The sequence below is a fragment of the Salarias fasciatus genome, chromosome 8, assembly GCF_902148845.1.
Source record: "Salarias fasciatus chromosome 8, fSalaFa1.1, whole genome shotgun sequence".
NCBI lineage: Eukaryota > Metazoa > Chordata > Actinopteri > Blenniiformes > Blenniidae > Salarias > Salarias fasciatus.
In genome coordinates, this window is record NC_043752.1 from 9409124 (window position 1) to 9429997 (window position 20874).

At 45.6% G+C, this 20874-nt stretch overlaps 2 protein-coding genes across 3 annotated transcripts; both read left to right on the top strand.

Annotated features, from left to right (window-relative positions):
* The first annotated feature begins 153 nt into the window (after positions 1-153).
* csnk1e (casein kinase 1, epsilon) lies at positions 154-7787 on the top strand. Its single transcript, XM_030098075.1, has 11 exons — positions 154-406; positions 1914-2011; positions 2101-2211; positions 3946-4094; positions 5421-5649; positions 5789-5959; positions 6058-6206; positions 6281-6518; positions 6601-6746; positions 7385-7450; positions 7583-7787. The coding sequence occupies exons 2-10, from the start codon at positions 1936-1938 to the stop codon at positions 7415-7417; spliced, it is 1302 nt and encodes a 433-aa protein (XP_029953935.1). The 5' UTR covers positions 154-406; positions 1914-1935; the 3' UTR covers positions 7418-7450; positions 7583-7787.
* A 3146-nt stretch (positions 7788-10933) lies between these two features.
* Positions 10934-20741, top strand: tmem184ba (transmembrane protein 184ba). 2 transcript variants are annotated; one of them, XM_030098072.1, is made up of 10 exons: positions 10934-11260; positions 11345-11393; positions 13044-13277; positions 14180-14345; positions 16246-16336; positions 16471-16638; positions 16955-17124; positions 17211-17405; positions 17654-17680; positions 18685-20741. In XM_030098072.1, exons 3-10 carry the CDS (start codon positions 13044-13046, stop codon positions 18912-18914), a joined length of 1281 nt encoding a protein of 426 aa, XP_029953932.1. In that variant the 5' UTR covers positions 10934-11260; positions 11345-11393; the 3' UTR covers positions 18915-20741. The 2 variants fall into 2 exon arrangements, with proteins under 2 accessions (XP_029953932.1, XP_029953933.1); XM_030098073.1 differs by lacking the exon at positions 17654-17680.
* Positions 20742-20874: the final 133 nt, after the last annotated feature.

Sequence of the window (20874 nt, forward strand, 5' to 3'; positions counted from 1 at the left end):
TTGGCGATTGTTTGGAAGTGTTTAAAGTGAGGGCAGAGCTTCATTCATGCCTGAACACAGTCTGCATTCTGCGGCTTTAAGACAATCCGGGCATCTGAGCAGGTCTGAGCATGACATCATTGATATTGTCAATGGTGTGAAGTGAGAGAGCGAGAGAGAGAGAGCGAGAGAGCGAGGGAAGGACCTCACTGTCTAGTTTCCTGCAAAAAAAAAAAAAAAAAATCCAAAACAAATCGTGACTCTGTAGATTCTCGCGGAGGCTCGTCGCCTCGGATCTGCTCGACTCGGACTGGATTTTATAACATTTGCCGGGGTGGAGACTCGAGTCGCGTCTCTGAGGTTATGAGCCGTCCGGAGACGCGTCGGTGCGTCGCTGTCCAGGGTCCTGAGTGAGACCACCGAGGAGGTGAGAGGAGGGGGAGGAGGGGGGGCTGAGGTGTGTTGGCTGGTCAAGGTGTCTGGATGCGTGTGTGTGTGTGTGTGTGTGTGTGTGTGTGTGTGTGTGTGTGTGTGTGTGTGTGTGTGTGTGTGTGCGTGCGTGCGTGTGCGTGTGCGTGTGCATTAAGGCAAATTCGAGTCCAAATAGAAGAATGGTGTTGGGGGTGCGCATGTTCAGAGGTCCTATCTGGAGGGTGTGGTTATGGGAATTATTGCCACATCTGATGGCCAGCTACAGATGAGCAGTGTGTGTGTGTGTGTGTGTGTGTGTGTGTGTGTGTGTGTGTGTGTGTGTGTGTGTGTGTGTGAGTGTGTGTGTGTGTGTGTGTGTGTGTGTCGTCCTTATGTACACTCTTGTGGTATCTGGGGCAACGTGTGTGAAGTCCTCCTTGTGAAAATAGCGGGTCTGGCCTATGTGTGTGTGTGTGTGTGTGTGTGTGTGTGTGTGTGTGTGTGTGTGTGTGTGTGTGTGCGTGCGCGTGCGTGCGTGCGTGCGTGCGCGCAGCTCCTCTTGCTGCTGCAATAGTGGCTCTCAGTTTTGTAACAGTGGATGCTGTCAGAGAAAACGAGCAGGAGAGACCCGACGTGAGGGTTTGGTCATGTGTAGCACGGCTTTCATTTATCGTCCCTGCACAGAGGAATCTGTGGTGCATGAAGCTCCACAATGCAGTCAACACTTGGACTTATTCAGCCGATCAATGCAACGTCAAAAGTGGCTTGTGAAGTGTTTTTTTTTGTTTTTTTTGTTTTTTTTTGGGGGGGGGGGGGTCGTCTTGCCCACCTTGGAGCCCCCCATGCTTTATGCCTGTGCTGCAGCTACATGGGGCTTCAGGGTGAGGAAACCATGACTCACTCAGATTTTGTTTGGAGACTTCGGTGGAGAAGCTGGGAGTTTATGCAAATCATTTGTACACAGGACCACACTCCTTTGAAGTGCTTTGAGAAGCATGTGTGAAATGAGCACACACACACACACACACACACACACATCCTGCAGCTCTGACTAAATCATGTTACACAACTCCACGCTCTCTTCTCTCACCTTCTCCCCATACACTTTCTAAACACTTGGTCGGGCTGTGCTGTTGTCCTCGATTCATCATCACAGGCTGTAACGGTGTCAGGAGTCTGCTAAGCAGCAGCGTCGTTACATCAGATGCTGCAGCTCAACAAGCACTTTGCTTCACAGTCACTTTCTAGCGAGCAACATTTTCCTTCCCAGTTCCAGTGATTCAACCCGGGCTGCACTGCTACGTCACTGCTGTGGCTCAGTGGTTTTCACTCCTCAGCCCTCCAGTTTTCACTTCCTTTCATGATCCTGAGAGCGGGCTCTCGGGGCTTTGACTTGAAAGTCTGCTAGCTTTGCACCATGGTGTCCTTTTACTCTATTGATCAGCAGTGATTGATGACAGCTTTGTGCTTGTTTGTAACTGTGTGTGTGTGTGTGTGTGTGCGTGTGTGTTTTAACCCATCAGTGAGTTCAGAAGCCCAGGAGCCATGGAGTTGAGGGTGGGGAACAAGTATCGCCTCGGGAGGAAGATAGGGAGCGGCTCCTTTGGAGACATTTACCTTGGTGAGAAGTTTCATTCATCGCCCAGCTGCATCCCTCGCACCCGACTCTCAGGTTGTAACCACACCTCCGTCTTTCTCTTCTCTTATCAGGTTCAAACATTGCCACGGGGGAGGAAGTAGCCATCAAACTGGAATGTGTGAAGACGAAACACCCACAGCTCCACATTGAGAGCAAATTCTACAAAATGATGCAGGGAGGAGGTGAGACTCGCTTTTTTGAAAACCTTGACCAGCAGACAGGGAGAATCAGTGAGGAGTTTAAGGTGCAGGATGGTTTCTGGATCTCCGGTGGATGTCAAAAACGATCAGGACTATTTAACCTTGAAATACACATAAAAGTATGCAAGGTCTGTTTAGGGTTGTTCAGGGACACTAAAATATTTCTTCAACAGGAATGAGGGAACGTTTAAGTCACTTTATGGTTGTTCAGTGTAAGTTTCAATCATTTATGCAGTGCTGAATACTGATGTTAGAGGGGTACTCAAACTGTTACCTTGCCTAAATTACGACTAATTGTATTTATTTTGATGCTCAAGATAAAGTACTTCTCTCAAATACTACTTTCTGTTTTGTGAAAATATGTACACAAAAAACAAAGCAAAATCTCAGATAGATTTATGAACACAGACTGTGAAAACATGCATGATACAACAGCGATCTGAGATGTTTTTTGTATATTTCACTGTATTTTGCTGCAGAAACTGTCATTAAACCCGGCTTTATGTTGAGAGTGTTGTCATAGTAAATTTAAAGGTTATCATGGCAGTATTTTACCGGTCCTCCTGACCATTCAAGATGAATTTTGACCCCTGAAATGAAACATGTTTGACTCTCCTGGTGTACTGAATCCTGTAATCTCACATTTGAATTTATTAGAATGTTATAAAACACAAAAAAAACAGTTTGCAGTTGTGATAAAATGTAAAAAAAAACTGGAAATGGGAAAGTGTTCTGTTTTCTTGGGGGTTCATGACTCATTTCTCCTGCATTCTAAAGGCCTCAATAAGCAATTTCTCAAAAATACAAAATAGCAGTCCTGGTGAGTTCAGATTAATTTTCATACTCGTCAAGCCAACCGCTGACCTCTGGCGTCCCGATGATGAGGGAATCAACATCCTGAAAGAGAAAACACTCTTCTGGATCAATGGTTTATTCAAGGATAAAGGTGGTGACTCAGAACAACTCTGTATTGATTCGCCGTGACTCCTGTTTCTAAGTGGACCCGAACAATGGCAGCAGAAATGCCCCTCACAGAATAATTGAGCCCCCGGCTCTCCTCACTGTAGGAGTCTAGTGTTCGGTTCCTCTTAGTTGAGAATATATAGAAGGATGAGTCACCGCCGAACTCTCAGATGTGCATCCATCTTTGTAATGAGGGGTTTATGAACTGTTCCTGCTGACCGTCACATATGGAGGACAGGTGTGTGTGTGTGTGTGTGTCACGGTATTTAATCTATTTACAGTTAATAAGAAGAGGGGAAAAAAATGAATAAACTTCTGGAATGATGAAGTATTAGTGGAAACATTAGGGCACTGTATAAATGAAGTGCACGGTACAAGTGTACCGGAGTGTATTCAAGGTCACTTATGCTATTTTAAAGGCAGGTAATATGAGTACAAAGAACAGTGAGTGATTCAAAGTGGTTGTATTCAGTCTCTCAGTCAATCATAGGAGTGTTTTAGGGAGGTTTGTGTGTGCGAAATGTTAAAGAAGCCAATCAGTGTGCAGCCTCACTTTCACTTTAGGGAGTCGGATGTGCTTGCATCCTGCAGCATTGTGATTCTAAAGATCCTCCACACTGCTTTCCTGCAGAGGAAGCACGTCTTTTTCCTGTCGCGGACACGTGGTTTTTCTTTCAGTGAGAGTTTCTGCTCATAACCTCAATCTTGTGTAATAATGAGCCGCTCTGTTCCCTAATCCTCTTGTTCCTTCAGTGGGAATCCCGTCCATTAAGTGGTGCGGAGCCGAAGGCGACTACAACGTCATGGTGATGGAGCTGCTGGGTCCCAGCCTGGAGGACCTGTTCAACTTCTGCTCCCGCAAGTTCAGCCTGAAAACAGTCCTGCTGCTGGCCGACCAGATGGTGAGGCAGACTGGCAGCACACACACTTTAAAACACAATCGATCATCTGGGCTTTTTTTTTTTTTTTTCCTGACAGCGACTCTCGTCTATCCCACCGTGAAGCTGTTACTCTCAGAGCTTCTGTATCATGAAGGCATCATCAGGATTCACTGAGTTTTATAGAGGAGATCCTCAAGGCCTGCAGGCTGACAGATAGAACGATAACAGACCGAATATTAACCTTTAATTGTATTAGACAACTGGCTAAACTTACACATTTGCGTGCACACAATGCACTGCGGTCGTCCGCTGGCTCGGAAGCTACAGGGAACGAAAGGGTGAGACTATTTTTAGACCGGAACCAAATGGATCATTGGAAATCTGTGAATAATTTGCATCCAAACCTTTGATGCCCGGCTGGAGACAAAAGCACGTCCCCGTCAATATCTCCAGCTCCAAAGTCCGGTTCCGAATGTAGGACATGGAAGCTCCACAAGACGGCCCTAATCCCCGTGGCAGAGGTCAGCCGTGGTGTCTTTTACCAGCCGTTTTAATCCCTCATATGTTCTTCGGTCTACAGCTGGCACGTTTGTTCTTTTCGTCCCATTTTCTCCGCCACTTTGACCTCCTTTCCTAATCGCTGTAGCTGCTGTCGTGATGCCTGTCCGCTCCTCCTCTCTGATGGTACCATAACATGGAATGCCTCCTGTACATCTGCAGAAAGGCTGGCAGGGTTATTGATCAGTCCCAGTGAATCAGCTATTATTTCAACAGGCAATGAGACTTGTGCCCTTTAAAACTCTCTCTCGGTTGTAGATTAGACATTATAACCAGGAGGGGAAAAAGTCTGGATGAGCTGCACTCCTCCAGTCACGATCAGCGAAGGTTCACGAGAAGCCGGCGGTTTCTCTGGCCGCAGTGCTCACCAGCAATCCTAAATCTTCTGTCATTAGCTTGTAAAAATACTGTTGAATTTAACGGAAGTGTTGAGTTGCGATGCTGTGGCACCACACCATGGTATCGCTGTTCAACAGCGTGTCTTTCCTCCTTTCTCTTCTGACTGAACATCTTTGTTGGCTGAATTTCAAATTTAGCGCATGATCAGCGTGACATGAAGCGCGTGGAGTTAAATGAAAAGAAAGCATCTTATTTTTCGCCAGAGGATCAGTTTACATGTCAAGAGATGTGTGACTCAACAAGTGAGGCGCTGGAAATAGTCCTCTGTGGCTGATATCATAGGATTCAAATTTCTGCTGAGTCATGATCGGGACATGAATAGATCTGTGGACCAGCTGAAGTCAGAAAAACGAAACAAAACTCAAACTTCTCTGTTCCCTGTCTGTTCAGATCAGCAGGATCGAATACATCCACTCCAAGAACTTCATCCACAGAGACGTGAAGCCGGATAACTTCCTCATGGGGCTCGGGAAGAAGGGAAACCTGGTCTACATCATTGACTTTGGTCTGGCCAAGAAATACCGGGACGCCCGAACGCACCAGCACATCCCCTACCGAGAGAATAAGAACCTCACTGGCACCGCCCGCTACGCCTCCATCAACACACACCTGGGCATCGGTGAGGACACATGCTGCATGGTCCGACTGCTACAGTCAATTAAAGGGAAAACTAAGGAAACCATGTAAAGTTTCAACTGACTGGTCGTCTCTCCTTACCATTTCCTCTCTTCCTCCGTTGTGTGGTTGTCTCCACACAGAGCAGTCCAGACGAGATGACCTGGAGTCTTTGGGCTATGTCCTCATGTACTTCAACCTGGGCTCTCTGCCCTGGCAGGGGCTCAAGGCTGCCACCAAGAGGCAGAAGTACGAGCGCATCAGCGAGAAGAAAATGTCCACCCCCATTGAGGTGCTCTGCAAGGGATACCCCTGTGAGTGAACCTAGATGGACACTTTGACCAGGATAATCAAACACAAAAGAGAACGATTTAACAAATAAAGAGAGATTTATGCTTCTTTTCCTCTGCAGCTGAGTTCTCGACGTATCTGAACTTGTGTCGCTCGCTGCGCTTTGATGACAAGCCGGATTACTCCTATCTGAGGCAGCTCTTCAGGAACCTTTTCCACCGACAGGGCTTCTCCTACGACTACGTCTTCGACTGGAACATGCTGAAGTTTGTGAGTGTCGTTCTCGAAGGTGTGCCATGCTGTCTGAGAGCACGAAGTCACTCCGGAAGTGTTTCTGATCTCAGGGCGCCAGCAGGACGGCAGAGGATGGAGAGAGAGAGAGGAGGGAGGGGAAGGAAGGAGAGGAGCGAGCAGGAGGAGGAGGAGGAGGAGGAGGAGGAGGAGGAGGAGGTGGAGGAGGCCAAAGAGGAGCCGGAGGTCGAGCTTTGCCGTCCGGTCCAAACCCGTCTGCAGTCAACAGAGTCAGGAACGAGGGAGATGCAGCTCCGCCGAACCCGGCCACACGTGGGGTCCAGCAGTCAGGTCAGGATCGCGCACGTCACTCTGAAACGCCGGGAAGCCGTCACACAGTCGTTAAAGTGCGTGTGTCTCCTGTGTCCAGCAGGGAACCGTTCTCCTCAGGCGGGGAGGGCAGAGCGGGCCGAGAGGGAGAGGAAGGTGGCCATGAGGCTTCACCGCGGAGCCCCCGCCAACGTCTCCTCCTCTGACCTCACCGCACGCCTCGACCAGTCGCGGATCACTGCGTCGCAGGTACGACGACTCACACAGGACAAGACTCAGTGTGCGTCGTTGATGTGTTGACGTTACAGAAGGAAGTTTACACTGAGTTTCAGATGGAGTCAGAACAAAAACCTTCATTTTTCTCAAAGCTCAGCAAAAAAAAAAAAAAAAAAATTATATGCTGTATAAGAGTGTATGGAGTAGAAGTAATACATTGCATTACTGTAGGAGTAGCATGTTTGGGTGACTTTACTTCATTGAGGTTTTTTCTACTTTGTAAATGTAATTTTGCTGGTAGTTTATTACAAATTATAAGAAATTTAGACCATGTTATCAAAGGTCAGCTCTGGTTATTCACTCAAGAATGCAGTCTGTTAACCAACCAACCAACTTTATCCATCAGTTTTTGTTCTTTTAATCAATAAAATTACTGTTGTGTATTTACATTTGTTTCCAAAATGATATTGTGTATATTTCATATTCTATTTTATATCCAGAGAGTACTTTTAGAAGCTTTTAAGAGTCATTTGTACTTTTACTTGAATATTTTTGTCACAACACTTTCAGTTCATAGCAAGTACTGTTTGAGCGTAATCTTCAGGAACTCTTTCCAGCTCTGACGAACCTTCACTCAGTGACTTTAAATCCCATTTTGCCTCCACGTTCAGGTCAGCGTGCCATTTGAACATCTGGCAAAGTGAGTTCCTCCTCACTGGTCAGCAGGTCAGTGGCAGGTACGGATGTGTTTATCACACACAAACACACACATGCAGCCCAATAGGAGCCTATGGCCTTAGTCATAAATATTTTTTTTAAACTTAGTTTGTCAAATAATTATGCCCTGCTGTGTCTTTGTGTGTTTTCAGCTGTAGGGTATCAAACACCCCTTACTTTTCGAGTGGATGAGTGCAAACATGAATGAGTGGAGGAGAAGATGAGTGGGAGGAAGAGGAGGAGACGTCGGCGTTGCAGACCCTTCCAGGAGGGGGACAGAGGGCGTCCTTGTGTCTGTCGGTATGCGGTGTGAGCATGCCCGGTGTTAAACCACGCCGAGACTGATGGAGGATAAAAAATAAATAAATAAATAAAAGACTAAGAGACTCCTGTGGCGGGACAGGCTGGGTGGAGGAGTGTGGCCTGGTGGGGGGAGGTGAGGCAGAAAACAAAGATCCTGCCCCTTCTTCACTCATGTTCACCTGCCATCAACTCAGAGGCTCAACTTGCAAAAAAAAAAAAAAAAAAAAAAAAAGAGAGGAAAGGACAGAAAAAAAAAGGCACAAAATGAAGTAATTTTCAACTATTGTGTGGTTTACACCTGTGATTAAACAAAACTACTATCAATCTGCTAATGTCTAAGAGCTACATCTGCTGCTTCTGGTGTTCTTCATTCTGAATTTAATATGTAAACAACAATCGACACAAACACAGAAGGTAATCCCAAAGGTCTGAAATAAGAGACGAGGCCCAAAAAAGTGGACCAAGGACTGGATCGGGAGGGGGGGGTTGGGTGAGTGTGTGAGAGAGCGTGTGCGGAATCTGCAGATGGTAGTGAGGCTGCTTCCCGTCGGTAAACTTGTCCGTCCGTGTTGTCGTCTTTAAGTGTTCATTTCGCCTTCAGCTTTGCTTTCGAGAGGAAACAGAGGACGGAGGATGGCAGGGGAAATGGATTCTCGTTTTTAAGAAGAAAACTCCCATTTTTTTCGGCCCCTCGTCACAGTCGTACCGAGGGGAGGCTGGAAACACTGAATGTGACCTGAGACAGGAAGTGAGCGGGTGAAACCAGGATTGTACGATATGATAAAGCCTTAGTCCAGCTTGTAACTCCAGGCATGAAAAGACTTGAGAAAGTTATAGGATCTTGGTGGCAAGCAAGTCTGGTGTTACATTTGTACTTTTGTTGCTCTGTTTTTTACTTTTTATTTTTAAATTTCATGTAAAATGTGTAGATATCCTTTGCCAGCGTGTGACAGATTGTTTAAAGGTGGAGCTGGAGGAGACTGTCCAGTTCAGCTTCTGACATCCCTGGGACAGAAAGGAAACCTTTAGAGCCTGCCTGATGTGTGTATTTTGGTTTCCATCATGGCAGGCAATGACAGAAAGGTTCATGTTCATATTTTGGAGGAACAGTGATTGAGAACGGATGATTTGGCCCAGGCCTGTCGGGATAGAAGGAGGCACCCGACCAGAACAAAGATGACTAGTGTCCTGTACATTTCTTTACCATGCTTCAACTTTATTACTATGATATTTGTGTATATTTTCTGACTCAATAAAAATATACACTCCTCAAGCAGTGTTCTGACAAGATGCTTTACCTTTAATGAAGATTCTTACTGGAGGAAAATCTTACCAGGAGACATGAAACATTTGAGTCTATGAGATTCTTAATGAGATTGCAATTTTTTTTTAAATTTTTTTTTTATGGCCACCATAGGTTCTCTGGCACATTGAGTGTTTGAATAGCAGTTTTCACTTATATTTATTCTGCAACTTCACCACTAGATGTCACTGAATCCTGATCTCTGATTCTGTAACTAATCATACTGATCATTGATCCATCCCTTGATCTTCCAGATTGTTCCGTCCATCTTTCTGAACAGGAAAATTCATTCATGTTGTGATAAACAGTTTAACCAACGAGATAAAAATCCTGAGTCAATGTTAGGTTTTTTAGCTATCCTAACTCACAGTGCTGAGGAAATGAAAGAAAATGCACATGAGGATTATGAATTGTGACTCATAAACCATTGAAAACATTTTCATAAGTGATATTTTATAGTAGTTTAGTATAGTAGATATTTTAAGTAGTTATTTGTCAAGGTTTCTGATTTGTATGTCCTCCCTGTGCATGGATGACTTTCCTCTGGGTGCTCAGGTATCTTTCCACAGTTCGAAAATCTCAGACATTTGCCAAAGCCAATTATTTTTCCCACAGTTGAGTTTCCAGCAGAGGATTGTCTACAAAGTAGCAGCGTTATCGTGGGAAATATGATAACTGAAGTGACTGATAGTGTCAAAACTGAGGTGGTCTAAACAACGACTGGAGGAGTCCGAGCATGGAGCTGAAGGTCAGGACAGCAAGTTCTGCTTCGTCTGCATTTCTTGACTCTGTGCAGTTTCTGTGTTATCAGAGCAAAAAAGAGCAGACAAAATAGAAACATCCACCAAAATTTCTGTACACTTTTTATGTGATTCAGTTAAGTTAAAAGCAAATGCACTGACAACATCAGGATTTTTTACCCAACAGTGTAGTTTACTGAAAAGTACCATGTTTATCCGAGGCATTAAAGCAGTTGCGAAATGTAGTCAGTGCAAGTGGAGAATACGTATGAAGCGTATGTGTATGTGTACGTGTACTGTCTCATCTGCTGGACCACTCTGACTAAACAGAATTAGGAACTGTTCTGTTTCATAGTTATTGTACAAGTGATGACTGTGATATGTTTTACAAGATGTTTTGCATTCAACTTCACAATTTATGTGAATCTCAAAATGTCTTGAAGTGGGTTTGGATACTCCTAAACTGAAACTTATGGCTAAACCAATGGATAATAGGTTAGATCTCACTGTCAAACTCAAGGCCCACAGGCTTAATCCTGCCCCCATGTCGTTTTCTGTGACCTCTGAGAATTTGAGTCTCATATAATAATTCCTTTAAAAGTCCAGAAGTTGCAATAAACGCAACTTATCAAAATACATGTTGACATGGTCATGAAAATACTAGTATACTGCCATGAGATTACAATGTTTCCATTTGCACATTTTTGCCTCTGTGTTGTTTAACTTTAGCTACAACCGACCCTTTGAGAACAACTATAATGCCCCTTGATGAAAATGAGACTGACACCCAATATTGACCATAATAATCATAAAAACAGGTCTCACAAATTGGCCTTAAAAGTACTTAGGAAGGATAAAAAAAACAGTTTTGTTTTCCATAAACTGACGACGCAGTGATGACGGTGAACTGTAATGTAATCATTCAATGAAATCAGTGAGTGGGAGCAGCGTTCACTTGTTTTGGGCATCATCCTCCACATTGTATCACTGATGGACCCAGAATAGACTCACGCATGCGCAGTTTGCGGGCCGGACGCCCCGCCCTCTTTTGGGTTGGTAAGAGTAATCGGGCTTGTGATTGGCTGAGCGTGCTCGTCCTCTCAGAGTGGGCGTGGCTGTGTGAGCTACCGTTAATCCCACGGGGAATCGGGGAGAAACGGCGGAGAGTGAGTGGAGGGAGAGAGGGACAACACTCTTCTGACTACACAAACATCGAGTTTAGACTCCGGGAAGAGCAGCAACAGCACCGAACACAAGTTTTCTAAGATGGGGAGCAAACTTTAGAGGCTCTCTGTTGGAGGGGGTGGGTGGGAGACGCCGAGGTGTTGACGGGGCAGACCGCTCGGGGCTCAACATGGATGTCCGGGGAGAGACGCTGCGGCGGCTTTGAGGAGGAATTAAGGCCGTTTTCTGGGTTATTTCTAGTCGAGCAGTTCATCTGACGGAGCTCAGGAGGATTTTAAAGCTACAGACAATCTATCCAGGTAGGTCTGGTGTCTAAAGCAGAGGAGAAACACTTTGTTTCAACAGTTTTTGAAAAGTATTTAACTCCTTTGTTTCTGTTACAGGTTTATAATTGGAGGCAATCTGAGTTTCTGCAGCTAGCTATTAGCTGAGGTAAGCCATTTCTATGTTTTCTTCTTTTTCTCATTTCTGTGAAACTCAATCTTGTTAAAACATAATTCCTCTCTGCAGTGCAGCTGCATAGTGAGTTATTTTGAAGAATTTAAATGCTGAACAAATGTTCTTTTTCCTGGCTAATAACTCCGTGCTACTACTATAACTCACTCTATCAGACATGTTATTTCTTATTATGAATTATAATCACAGTCTGTCTGCTCCCCCCCATTTGCCCCTTTCCATCTGTTGGTTTATTGCTGACCCCCCACTGGTGTCTGTGTGTGGGAGAGAGAGAGAGAGAGCGAATGACCTTTTTTGCCTTTCAAATGAAACACGCAGATGTCCCCCTTTTACTTCAGCACAGCATCATTTCATTGTGTGTGTGGCTGCTGATGCCCTCACTTCTTCTCTGACATGAGGATGTGCTGATCCCTGGCAAACCAATACAAATGACCTGTCACACAGGTTACACGGGCACTTTCACAGGAGCCCTGAAGCCTCTTGGTCTTGCAAATACATGTGTGAAAACACCCCAGTGCCTCACAAATTGGGTTTAACATGATTAGTGTTGTAAAGAAACCAAATGAGGTCTCTTGTGCTTTTGCTTCTCATTGTCTGTGTGTCTGCATGACTTCTGGTTCCTGTGTCACTCTGAAAGTCTTTCTGGCTCACTCTCTTTCAATTAATGGCAATTTTCAACGTTCATGCCCCCTTCTATTATCTATTATCTCTATTTCTGTCTAAAAATCACGTGTTTGTGTTAGCCGTCCCACTTCACCTCAACCGTAACGTCAAGGTCTCTGTATTCCCTGAGCAATGACAGCGGTCTGTCTGTCAGTGTGTGAGAACAAACACACCCCGGGAACATGACCGTGTCATCCTGGAGACAGTGACCAGCTGCAGTTTATGTAATCTATCCTCTGGCCACTTCAAGAGTCATTTACAGAAGCTCTGGCTCAGCATATATCTCGTCTTTTATCTGCTGCTCGCTACTCTTGTTTGTATCAAGGCTCAGATATAGAGATGAAAAATCTATATGTATAATGAAAACATTTTGTTAAATATAGCAATATTTAGTTTTGTACACAGAAATCTAACAATCAAATTCATTCAGCTTTGAATGCCAGGTTTTATTTCCGCTGCTGCAGTGGCATTTTACTCTAAATATCACATTTCCCCTAACAGTGTTAAGTGGTCTTGCAAACAGGGTAAGTGAGCCTTGAAATACCAGAATGCTTTGCAGCTAAATGACACGTTGCTTCTGTAAACTTGGAAGAACAGTTTATCAAACACACGCGCCCCACCTAAAACCACAGCTCCCCGGTAGATGTTCCAGCTTGTCTTCTGACTGTGGTAAAATGGAATTCTGGGAGATGTAAGAAATAAATCTGTTCTCTGTGTGAACAGAGTTGAAGTCAGACATCCTTCTACAAACACATTCTTTACTTGTGATGGCATGTTGACATGCAATGAGTTAACCCTCCGTCCTCTCCCAGAGTACGCACCACGCTGATAAGAGTGTGTGATCTGTACTCCAGGCTAATGATTACAGGTGGAGGGATGGGAATGCTCATGCTTTATGGATGACATCACACCGACACATCCTGTACTATAAAATGTGTCTGACATCCTCTCCGTCTCATCCAGATGTTGAAGCTGTGGAGGCGAGACGTGCCGCTGTCAGAGAGGCTTGGGGAAGACTCTCCTCTCGTGTCGGTTCCCGGCCCCCCACCCACTGCAGGCCCCATGGGTCCAAACATCTCGTGGCTCCCTGAAGCCCCCTTGCTGGGGCAGGACCAGCCCATCTTCCTGATGACTCCGGCAGCGCAGGCTGTGTCGGGCTTCTTCGTGTGGACTGCGCTCATCCTCACCTGTCACCAGGTAACAGCATCCCATTAATACTGCGAAACCTTTCCGATGTTGATTCTGAATTACTTTCAGTCTGGCTGTATTTACTCAGCTGGACATGTGGCTCCTGAGGTTTTATTGTCCTCTCTGATGTGTGTGCTCGTGGAGAAGACAGGCAGGTTTGTGTTGTTTAGCAGGTTGTGTGACCATGTCAACACACATCTGCACGTCGGGCCCAGGGAGGGACAGAGGTTGCTTGGTAACATCAACAGCTGTTTATATGTAGAACATGAATGCAAACATTGATGAACCTCAATGGATTGTATGGGATGGATGGAATTTGATTTAAATCAAGTCATAATAGTAGAAGTAGCCCCATATCAAATTACGTGTCGTTTATTAAGTTTAAATAAGCTAATGGTTCACTGCCTTTGATTTCCATGATTGTGGGATTTTCACTGTGCGAACATGAGCCCCACTCAGAGAGACATTTAACCCATGCCCCCCCGCCCCCACCCCATGCTTTGTCTATCCAAGTAGTAAATTTCAGGCATCTGTTTTTCCACAAAGACAGGAACTGGCATGTAGTTGGAACTTGGTCTAAATGAGGCTGTGTGAGGTCTGAGTTTTCTCTTTCTCACACTTTCCTGTGAGATGACCTTGGGTAGTGAACATACTGATGATTGAGTTCAGAGGTTAATGACAGACAGCTATGAGATGTTAATTATTTCTTAAAAATCCGTCATCGCTGGCAGGTCTAAAGGTTATGCTCTGCACTCTTATCTTCCTACATGTTCTTACACTAAAGCAGTTCTTCCTATATAAAACCTAAAGCTTTGAAACCTGACCCTAACGAAACAATGCAGGAAGTCTTTTTTTTTTTTTTTTTTAACTCTTGATGTCAAACTAAAACTCTTGTCTTGTGCCTGTTCCAGATCTACATGCACCTCCGGTTCTACAGCTCACCCAGGGAGCAGCGCCACATCGTGCGGATCCTCTTCATTGTCCCTATCTACGCATTCGATTCCTGGCTCAGCCTCCTCTTCTTCACCAACGACCAGTACTATGTCTACTTTGACACAGTCAGGGACTGCTATGAAGGTTCGTACGTCATGCTTGTGTTGGTGCTGTGTTAGGATTTTAATTCTTGGATTAGAAGTAACTTAACGTCAACAATGATGGACTGTTGACTTCAAAACAGGCAGGATTAGAAACACCATTTTTCTCTTGAGAACGTTTCATATTTTTCAGAATATAGTTTGTTCAAAGTTCAGTGAATGTGAATTCGATTTTTCATGTAGTCGGGAGATGGTTTGGTTGTCACAGGAAACAGGAGTGTAACTCGATCTGTAAGGTGACGGAGACAATGGTGAGCTGTCATCTTTTCCCAGCAGACGAGAGATGATTACACAACACACGGCTCACTGCAATCGCAGTTTGGCAGAAATCAGTGAAAAGAAGTTGACTGCCTCCGCGCTTCCTTCTCACCCGTCTGTCGTAAGGATGAGGATAGAAATAGTCTGCTCACACGTCACTCGCGTGTTGGCGAACTGCTGTCACGTCATTTCTCCCACGGGCTTCGGGCGCTCTATGTATGGTGCTGCTTGGAGGAGGAAGTGCTGTCATGACAGTGGTCGCCGTGTTGCGTCCTCATACAGATGGCTGGCCTGTTGTTGCTTGTTTTCCCTCCTCCGATTGGTGTCATCTTCCTTCCCCGCACTTGTTTTTTACACTTCCGCCACCACTTTTGTCCAAATTGTTTTTTTTTTCTTCCATTATTCCCTCTTCCTCCTCCTTCGGTTTGCTCTCCTCTTTCTCCGACACTGCCGAGCCCAGCCCGTATTCCTCCCCCAGCAGGGATGACTGACCTGTTGCATGGCAACTGCGCTCGCAAATCTCCCTCATCAGCCAGACATGCCGCATCAGATAATGTCTTTTTGTTTTTTCTCAACCGAACTTGCCTCGAAGTTCCAATTTCCATTGTATGTAGGTCTCCTGTATCACTGTGGTAACCAGCACCACTGGTGGGAGGGGGGTGGGGGGGATTCCCCAGGGAGGAGTGAAAGGGTGTAACGGTAAACAGCCGAGACATGAGGAGAGCATTTCAGAGCAGATCCGGTAGATCTCGTCCCTCAGCGATGTGAAAACAAAACAAGACATTTGAGTCTGCGCATTGTACAAGCAGTGTCTGACACCGGCTCAAACACACAGCTTAATGCTCAACAGGTCATTGATGAATACATAAAGAGAAAATTAGACCTGCAGTTTAACAGGTTAATATTCAGATATGTGCTTTTTAGTTTTATTGCTCCTTGTTAGGAGTGTATCTTAAATATTTCGGCTCTACACTCTTTTAACCTTTTGTCCGTCTCATGTTGTTCGTTTGCCTGACCTGTGAACTACAACTTCCAGCGTTGGACAAATTTACGTCACACATTGCATCATCATGATTTTGCGTTTCGCAATAGTGCAGCAAATCCCCTCAGCACTCCTGCGGATGATTTTCAGAAACGGTCAGCCACGTGGACACCCCCACCCCCCCACCCCACCCCACCATGAGATGGAGATAAACATGGTAGCGACAGCCAAACATAGCAGTTGCTGCTAAATCTGCTTTTCAGATAAGCCACAGAATCTAACTCTTTGTACCCATTTTGAGATGTGGAACAGTTTTGTCTGAACTTATTTTGAACTATGGCGGCTATAAATAATGACATGAGTGATACATGGTTTCTGTTTTAGCAGCCTTAGTTTCACGCCTGGTGGTCGGTGGTAGTGTGTGTGTGTGTGTGTGTGTGTGTGTGTTGGCTTACTGTCACACTGTGGCAGCTTTGTGGGACACATGAATCGCATAAAGCCATAATTCATTTTGGTGGTAATGTTTTCCCTTTGTGACAAGCGTCTCTCTGTTTAACAGCCTTTCCAGAAACCTGAAGGTTACACATTGACAGTGGAGCCCAGCTTAACAATCCAGTCGTCTCTTTTCTGTGTTTCTCTGCAGCTTTTGTCATCTATAACTTCTTGAGTCTGTGCTATGAGTACCTGGGAGGAGAAAGTGCCATAATGGCTGAAATCCGAGGGAAGCCCATCGAGTAAGTTCCACATTTTGGCTCTGCCTCTCGGAAGGGGATCTTTTATGTAACAGATTTGAAGCTCTGGTTGTTGTTTATTTTCTTCTCTCAGTGAGATTGATATGAAGCTCACGCTGACGGTTTGTCACCATCAGGTCCAGCTGCATGTACGGCACCTGCTGCCTGAGAGGAAAGGCCTACTCCATCGGCTTCCTGCGCTTCTGCAAGCAGGCCACTCTGCAGTTCTGCGTGGTCAAACCGCTGATGGCCGTCATCACGGTCATCCTGCAGGCGTACGGCAAATACAAGGACGGAGACTTCAAGTGAGTATAAATTCCCCTCCAAATCAGCCCCGCTGATGTACTCAGTTCATTTCTGACTGGAGGGGCTGTGTGGAGGTGGTTACCTACTCGGGTGTTTCACAGCTTTCCAAACACGTGGATTACTCCCTCATCTTTTTAATGTTCCAGACTGATCATCACCTCCTCCATTAATTGTTTCAGCGCGAGACTTTAATCTCTAATGGGGAATTTAGTCTTCAGCACAGCCGATAACAATAGACAATCAGCGCACGCCCCGCTGAAAGTCTCTCCCTGATGAAAAGCTGCTTTGTTTGACACTCGACCTTTCCCTCCACAGCGTGGCCAGCGGTTACCTGTACGTGACCATCATCTACAACATCTCGGTCAGCTTGTCCCTGTACGCCCTCTTCCTCTTCTACTTCGCCTGCCGGGAGCTGCTCAGCCCGTACAGTCCCATGCTCAAGTTCTTCATGGTCAAGTCGGTCATCTTCCTCTCCTTCTGGCAGGGTGCGTCACATTTCCTCTGTTGAAGTGCGGCACGTAAAGCTTAGTTGGAGGTCTGCTGAAACTCCTGGTGTTTTATTTGTTATCAGGCATGCTGCTGGCCATCCTGGAGAAGTGCGGGGCCATCCCTCAGATTAACTCCCTGGAGGTGTCCCTCGGCGAGGGCACGGTCGCCGCCGGCTACCAGAACTTCATCATCTGCATCGAGATGTTCTTCGCTGCGCTCGCCCTGCGTCACGCGTTCACCTTCAGGGTCTACATGGACAAAAGTCTGGACTCCCACGGTGAGGACCGAAGGACGAGGACGGGCCATAAGATCTCTCTTTGACTTACACACACAATGTGAAACCTTATTTAAAGAAAACATGTTTTTTTTTTTCCATCTGTCCCCATGCATGTTTTTTTCTTCCATTCCCATCTTTTTGTTCCTCCACCTTCATCTCCACCACTTTCTTTTCTTTTTGCTGTCTCTTCGTCTCCTCCTGTTGTATCTGTCTTCATGTGTCTTTTTTATCTCTGCTGCACCATAAAGGACCTGTTCCTACATATGGACAGTTTGGTAGGTTGAACTCTGACCTTTGCTCTACATTTCCGTCTTGTGTGTGTCTATGTTCACGTGTTTGTTTTTTTGTTTTTAGTGCAGTTTGTTCTGGAATGCATTAGTGTTCTAGAATGGTATGCAATCACATTGAAGGGGGCCTTGCTCTGTTTTACTGAATTATTAAGATGCATTTATTATTAAAAAAAAAAAAAAAACAACAGCTCTATTCATCTTCATTAAGACAGAAAAGTATTTTTAAAACATGCCGAGGACCCTTAGAGCAGCCAAACTCATTTTAGCTCATTGCCCATACAGTCTAATTTCTCCTTGAGTGGCCGGATTAGAAATAGAAGTTCTTCATACTCGTCATAAAGCCAGTTTTAATGAAAGTGTCTGGTGCAGAATACAGTGAAATGCTGATAAAACTTCTGCAGCTGGTTTTGGCACACGGGCCTTATGTTTGACACCCCTGCTCTATGTGAATGGAATACACTTCCTTATAGGTCATTTTATGTTCTTTATCAGTCTGGGTTTTTTTTTTTCCACCTGCAAGCGTCGCTGTTTTCCTTCTCGCTGACAGCCATGCCCTCGTTCTAAATCATTCCCACTCCTCTACCTCCTCTTTTCTCTTCTCGCACTTCCTGTCTCACATACCGCCACATCACTGGGAGCCATTTTTCACCTCCTGTCCTCTTTCTGAGCCCTTCTCCTCTTTTCCCTTTGGTGTGTTTTCAGCCATCCCCTCACCTTTGTCTCGGTGTTCAACACCCTCTAAATCACAGCGCTCCCTCTCCCCCAGGCTCTGGCCCTAAATCACTCCTCTTCCCTCTCTCTCTATTATCTTCACATCTTTTCTTCTCCTTTTTACTCTTTCACTTTCCATTCCTCCCCTCTCTCTTATAAACACACTATAAATCCCGTTTCTCATCCTCCTTCGCTTCCTTCCTTTTATGTTTTTTTGCTCCTCTCTGAATCATTGAATTCCATTAACGCGCTCTCTGCCCCCCTCACCCCCCCGGCAGGCCGCAGCGCCCCCATGAAGAGCATCTCCAGCAGCCTGAAGGAGACCATGAACCCGGGCGACATGGTCCAGGACGCCATCCACAACTTCTCCCCGGCGTACCAGCAGTACACCCAGCAGTCCACGCTGGAGCGGGGGGCGGCGCCGCCCGCCTCGCGCACCCACAGCGCCGTCGGCGCCCGCGGCGACACCGAGAAGACGCTGCTGCTCAGCTCGGACGACGAGTTCTAACTGGGACGCTGGAGCGGGGTCGGCCCGAACGGGGGGGGGGGGCCGATCGCCACCGTTCTCCTCTTGTCGGAACTCAGTGCGAGGGAATCTGTCCCGCATCCACACCTCCCGGGCGTCTGCGAGTCGCTCTCGTACGTTATGAATCATACTTGACATTTCCAACGAAGGTTTTTTGTGGTTTTGGTGAAACAGTCATATTTTCTTAGTCCATGTGACTTTCACACCATCCCAGTCTCTGGTGTTGTGTTTCCTTGTTGTTTCACTCTGGTTTGGATTTCGAAAGCCGTCATGTGGCCTTCGGCTTGCGCCGCTCGGTGTTGGTTTGGCCTCAGCGGGGGTCACAGGAGTCACTGATATTGACACACGGATGAGAGCAGCTGATAGATTATCCGGTGCATCTGCTCCGGGGTGGGGGGGCACGGAGTGTGTAGCCGCTCAGGATTAGATAAGCGTTGCTTTGAACGGCTGAGATTAACGCCCGTCCTCAGATAGCAGGCCTCTGTCAGCCACAATGTAGGTTAAATGGATGAAGGAGGAGAACGGCAGAGGGATATCGGTTCCAGCTGACAGCAGAGAGCCGGTGTTTTCTTTGTTCATTTGGGGTTGAGGTTATCTTGGCGCTCGCTGTCAGGCTGATATGAAATCTATTAGCTAGCTGTGTGTGGTTATTTCTGTCAGCAGCAAAGTCTTAAAGAGGATTTTCATCGGTCGCAGCTCGACTGGGAAAGCTTTTGATGACTTCCGGTCATAAAACTGATGACTTGTGTTTAAAAATGTCCGTGTGCTCATCAGAGAAGTCTGTAAACGTGCAGCAGCTGACATGATGTGATTACTGAAGCCAGTAACAGCAGGAGCTTTTCAGAAAAACTCGCTTTTTCAGCGTGCAGCATTGAGCGGGTGTTATTTGACACCAGTCTCCCTGGACTTGTTTAAACACTGCTGTGTCCATGAGTGACATGAGGGGTAAAATCACATGTTGGAAATCCACCGGACTTAACACATGGTCAGATCACAGCACCAAACATTCGTGCGCTTTGGGAATCACATGACCTTTAAAGTAGCGGGTTTTCCCTGTTTTTTGTTGTTTTTTTTTCTTCAAGTCAATGTACTCATCTGAACAGGAAGTCAGTGTTATGAACACTTTTTGCTCATGGCACTCCTCATCCTAAGTTTTAACGGTGAACATGTGACCATATTTGTTCTGTTCTCTTCCGGGCAGCCTTTCATGTGTTAGTTGGTTGAATTTCACCACCGGAGCTGGTTATTTTTATTTTCTTAAACTCCTGGTTGGAGTTTTTGAGTCATGACAGTGAGTCACGAGCCAACCTGCCAACATGTTTACTCAGCTTTCACTCCTCTGCTGTGGCTCTGCGTGAACACCAGGGGGCCGTGCGGGCGGTCGCTCACGTGGAAGCAGCCTCTCTCTCCACTCAGCTGCCTATTCTAAGACATTTTACAAACTACATTATTTTTAGAGACGCTGAAGACGACCCTGTGTCTTCATGTTACAGTTTCAAAGCAACACAATCAGAAAGAGTCTCATTTCACTTTGACTGCCAGTAGTAACTCCTGCACTCTTATTATTTTTTTGCAATGTTATGTGGTGAGTTTTTTTGCATGTGAGTATATGTTGTACAGTTTTAAGTGCTCTCTACAGGAGGTGTGTTGAAATAGTCCTATATGCTGTTAAAGATTAAGCACAGGAGAGAAAGAGATCTAATTTTTTTATGACAATATTTTTAGTTCTTTGTACGTTATAAAGTTACTCACGCTGCTACTATTTTGTCAAACTGATAAATCTGAAAATAAAATAGCCTGTATTTAAGTGAACCTGCTGTGTATTTCATCTCTTATGTACACAATACAAGGGGAAGTAGAAACGTCCTGTTCAGTTGCATGATGGGAAACTAAGGATCAGCCCTGTTTTTGAAGTTCTTATGTATTTGTGTGTATTTAGTGT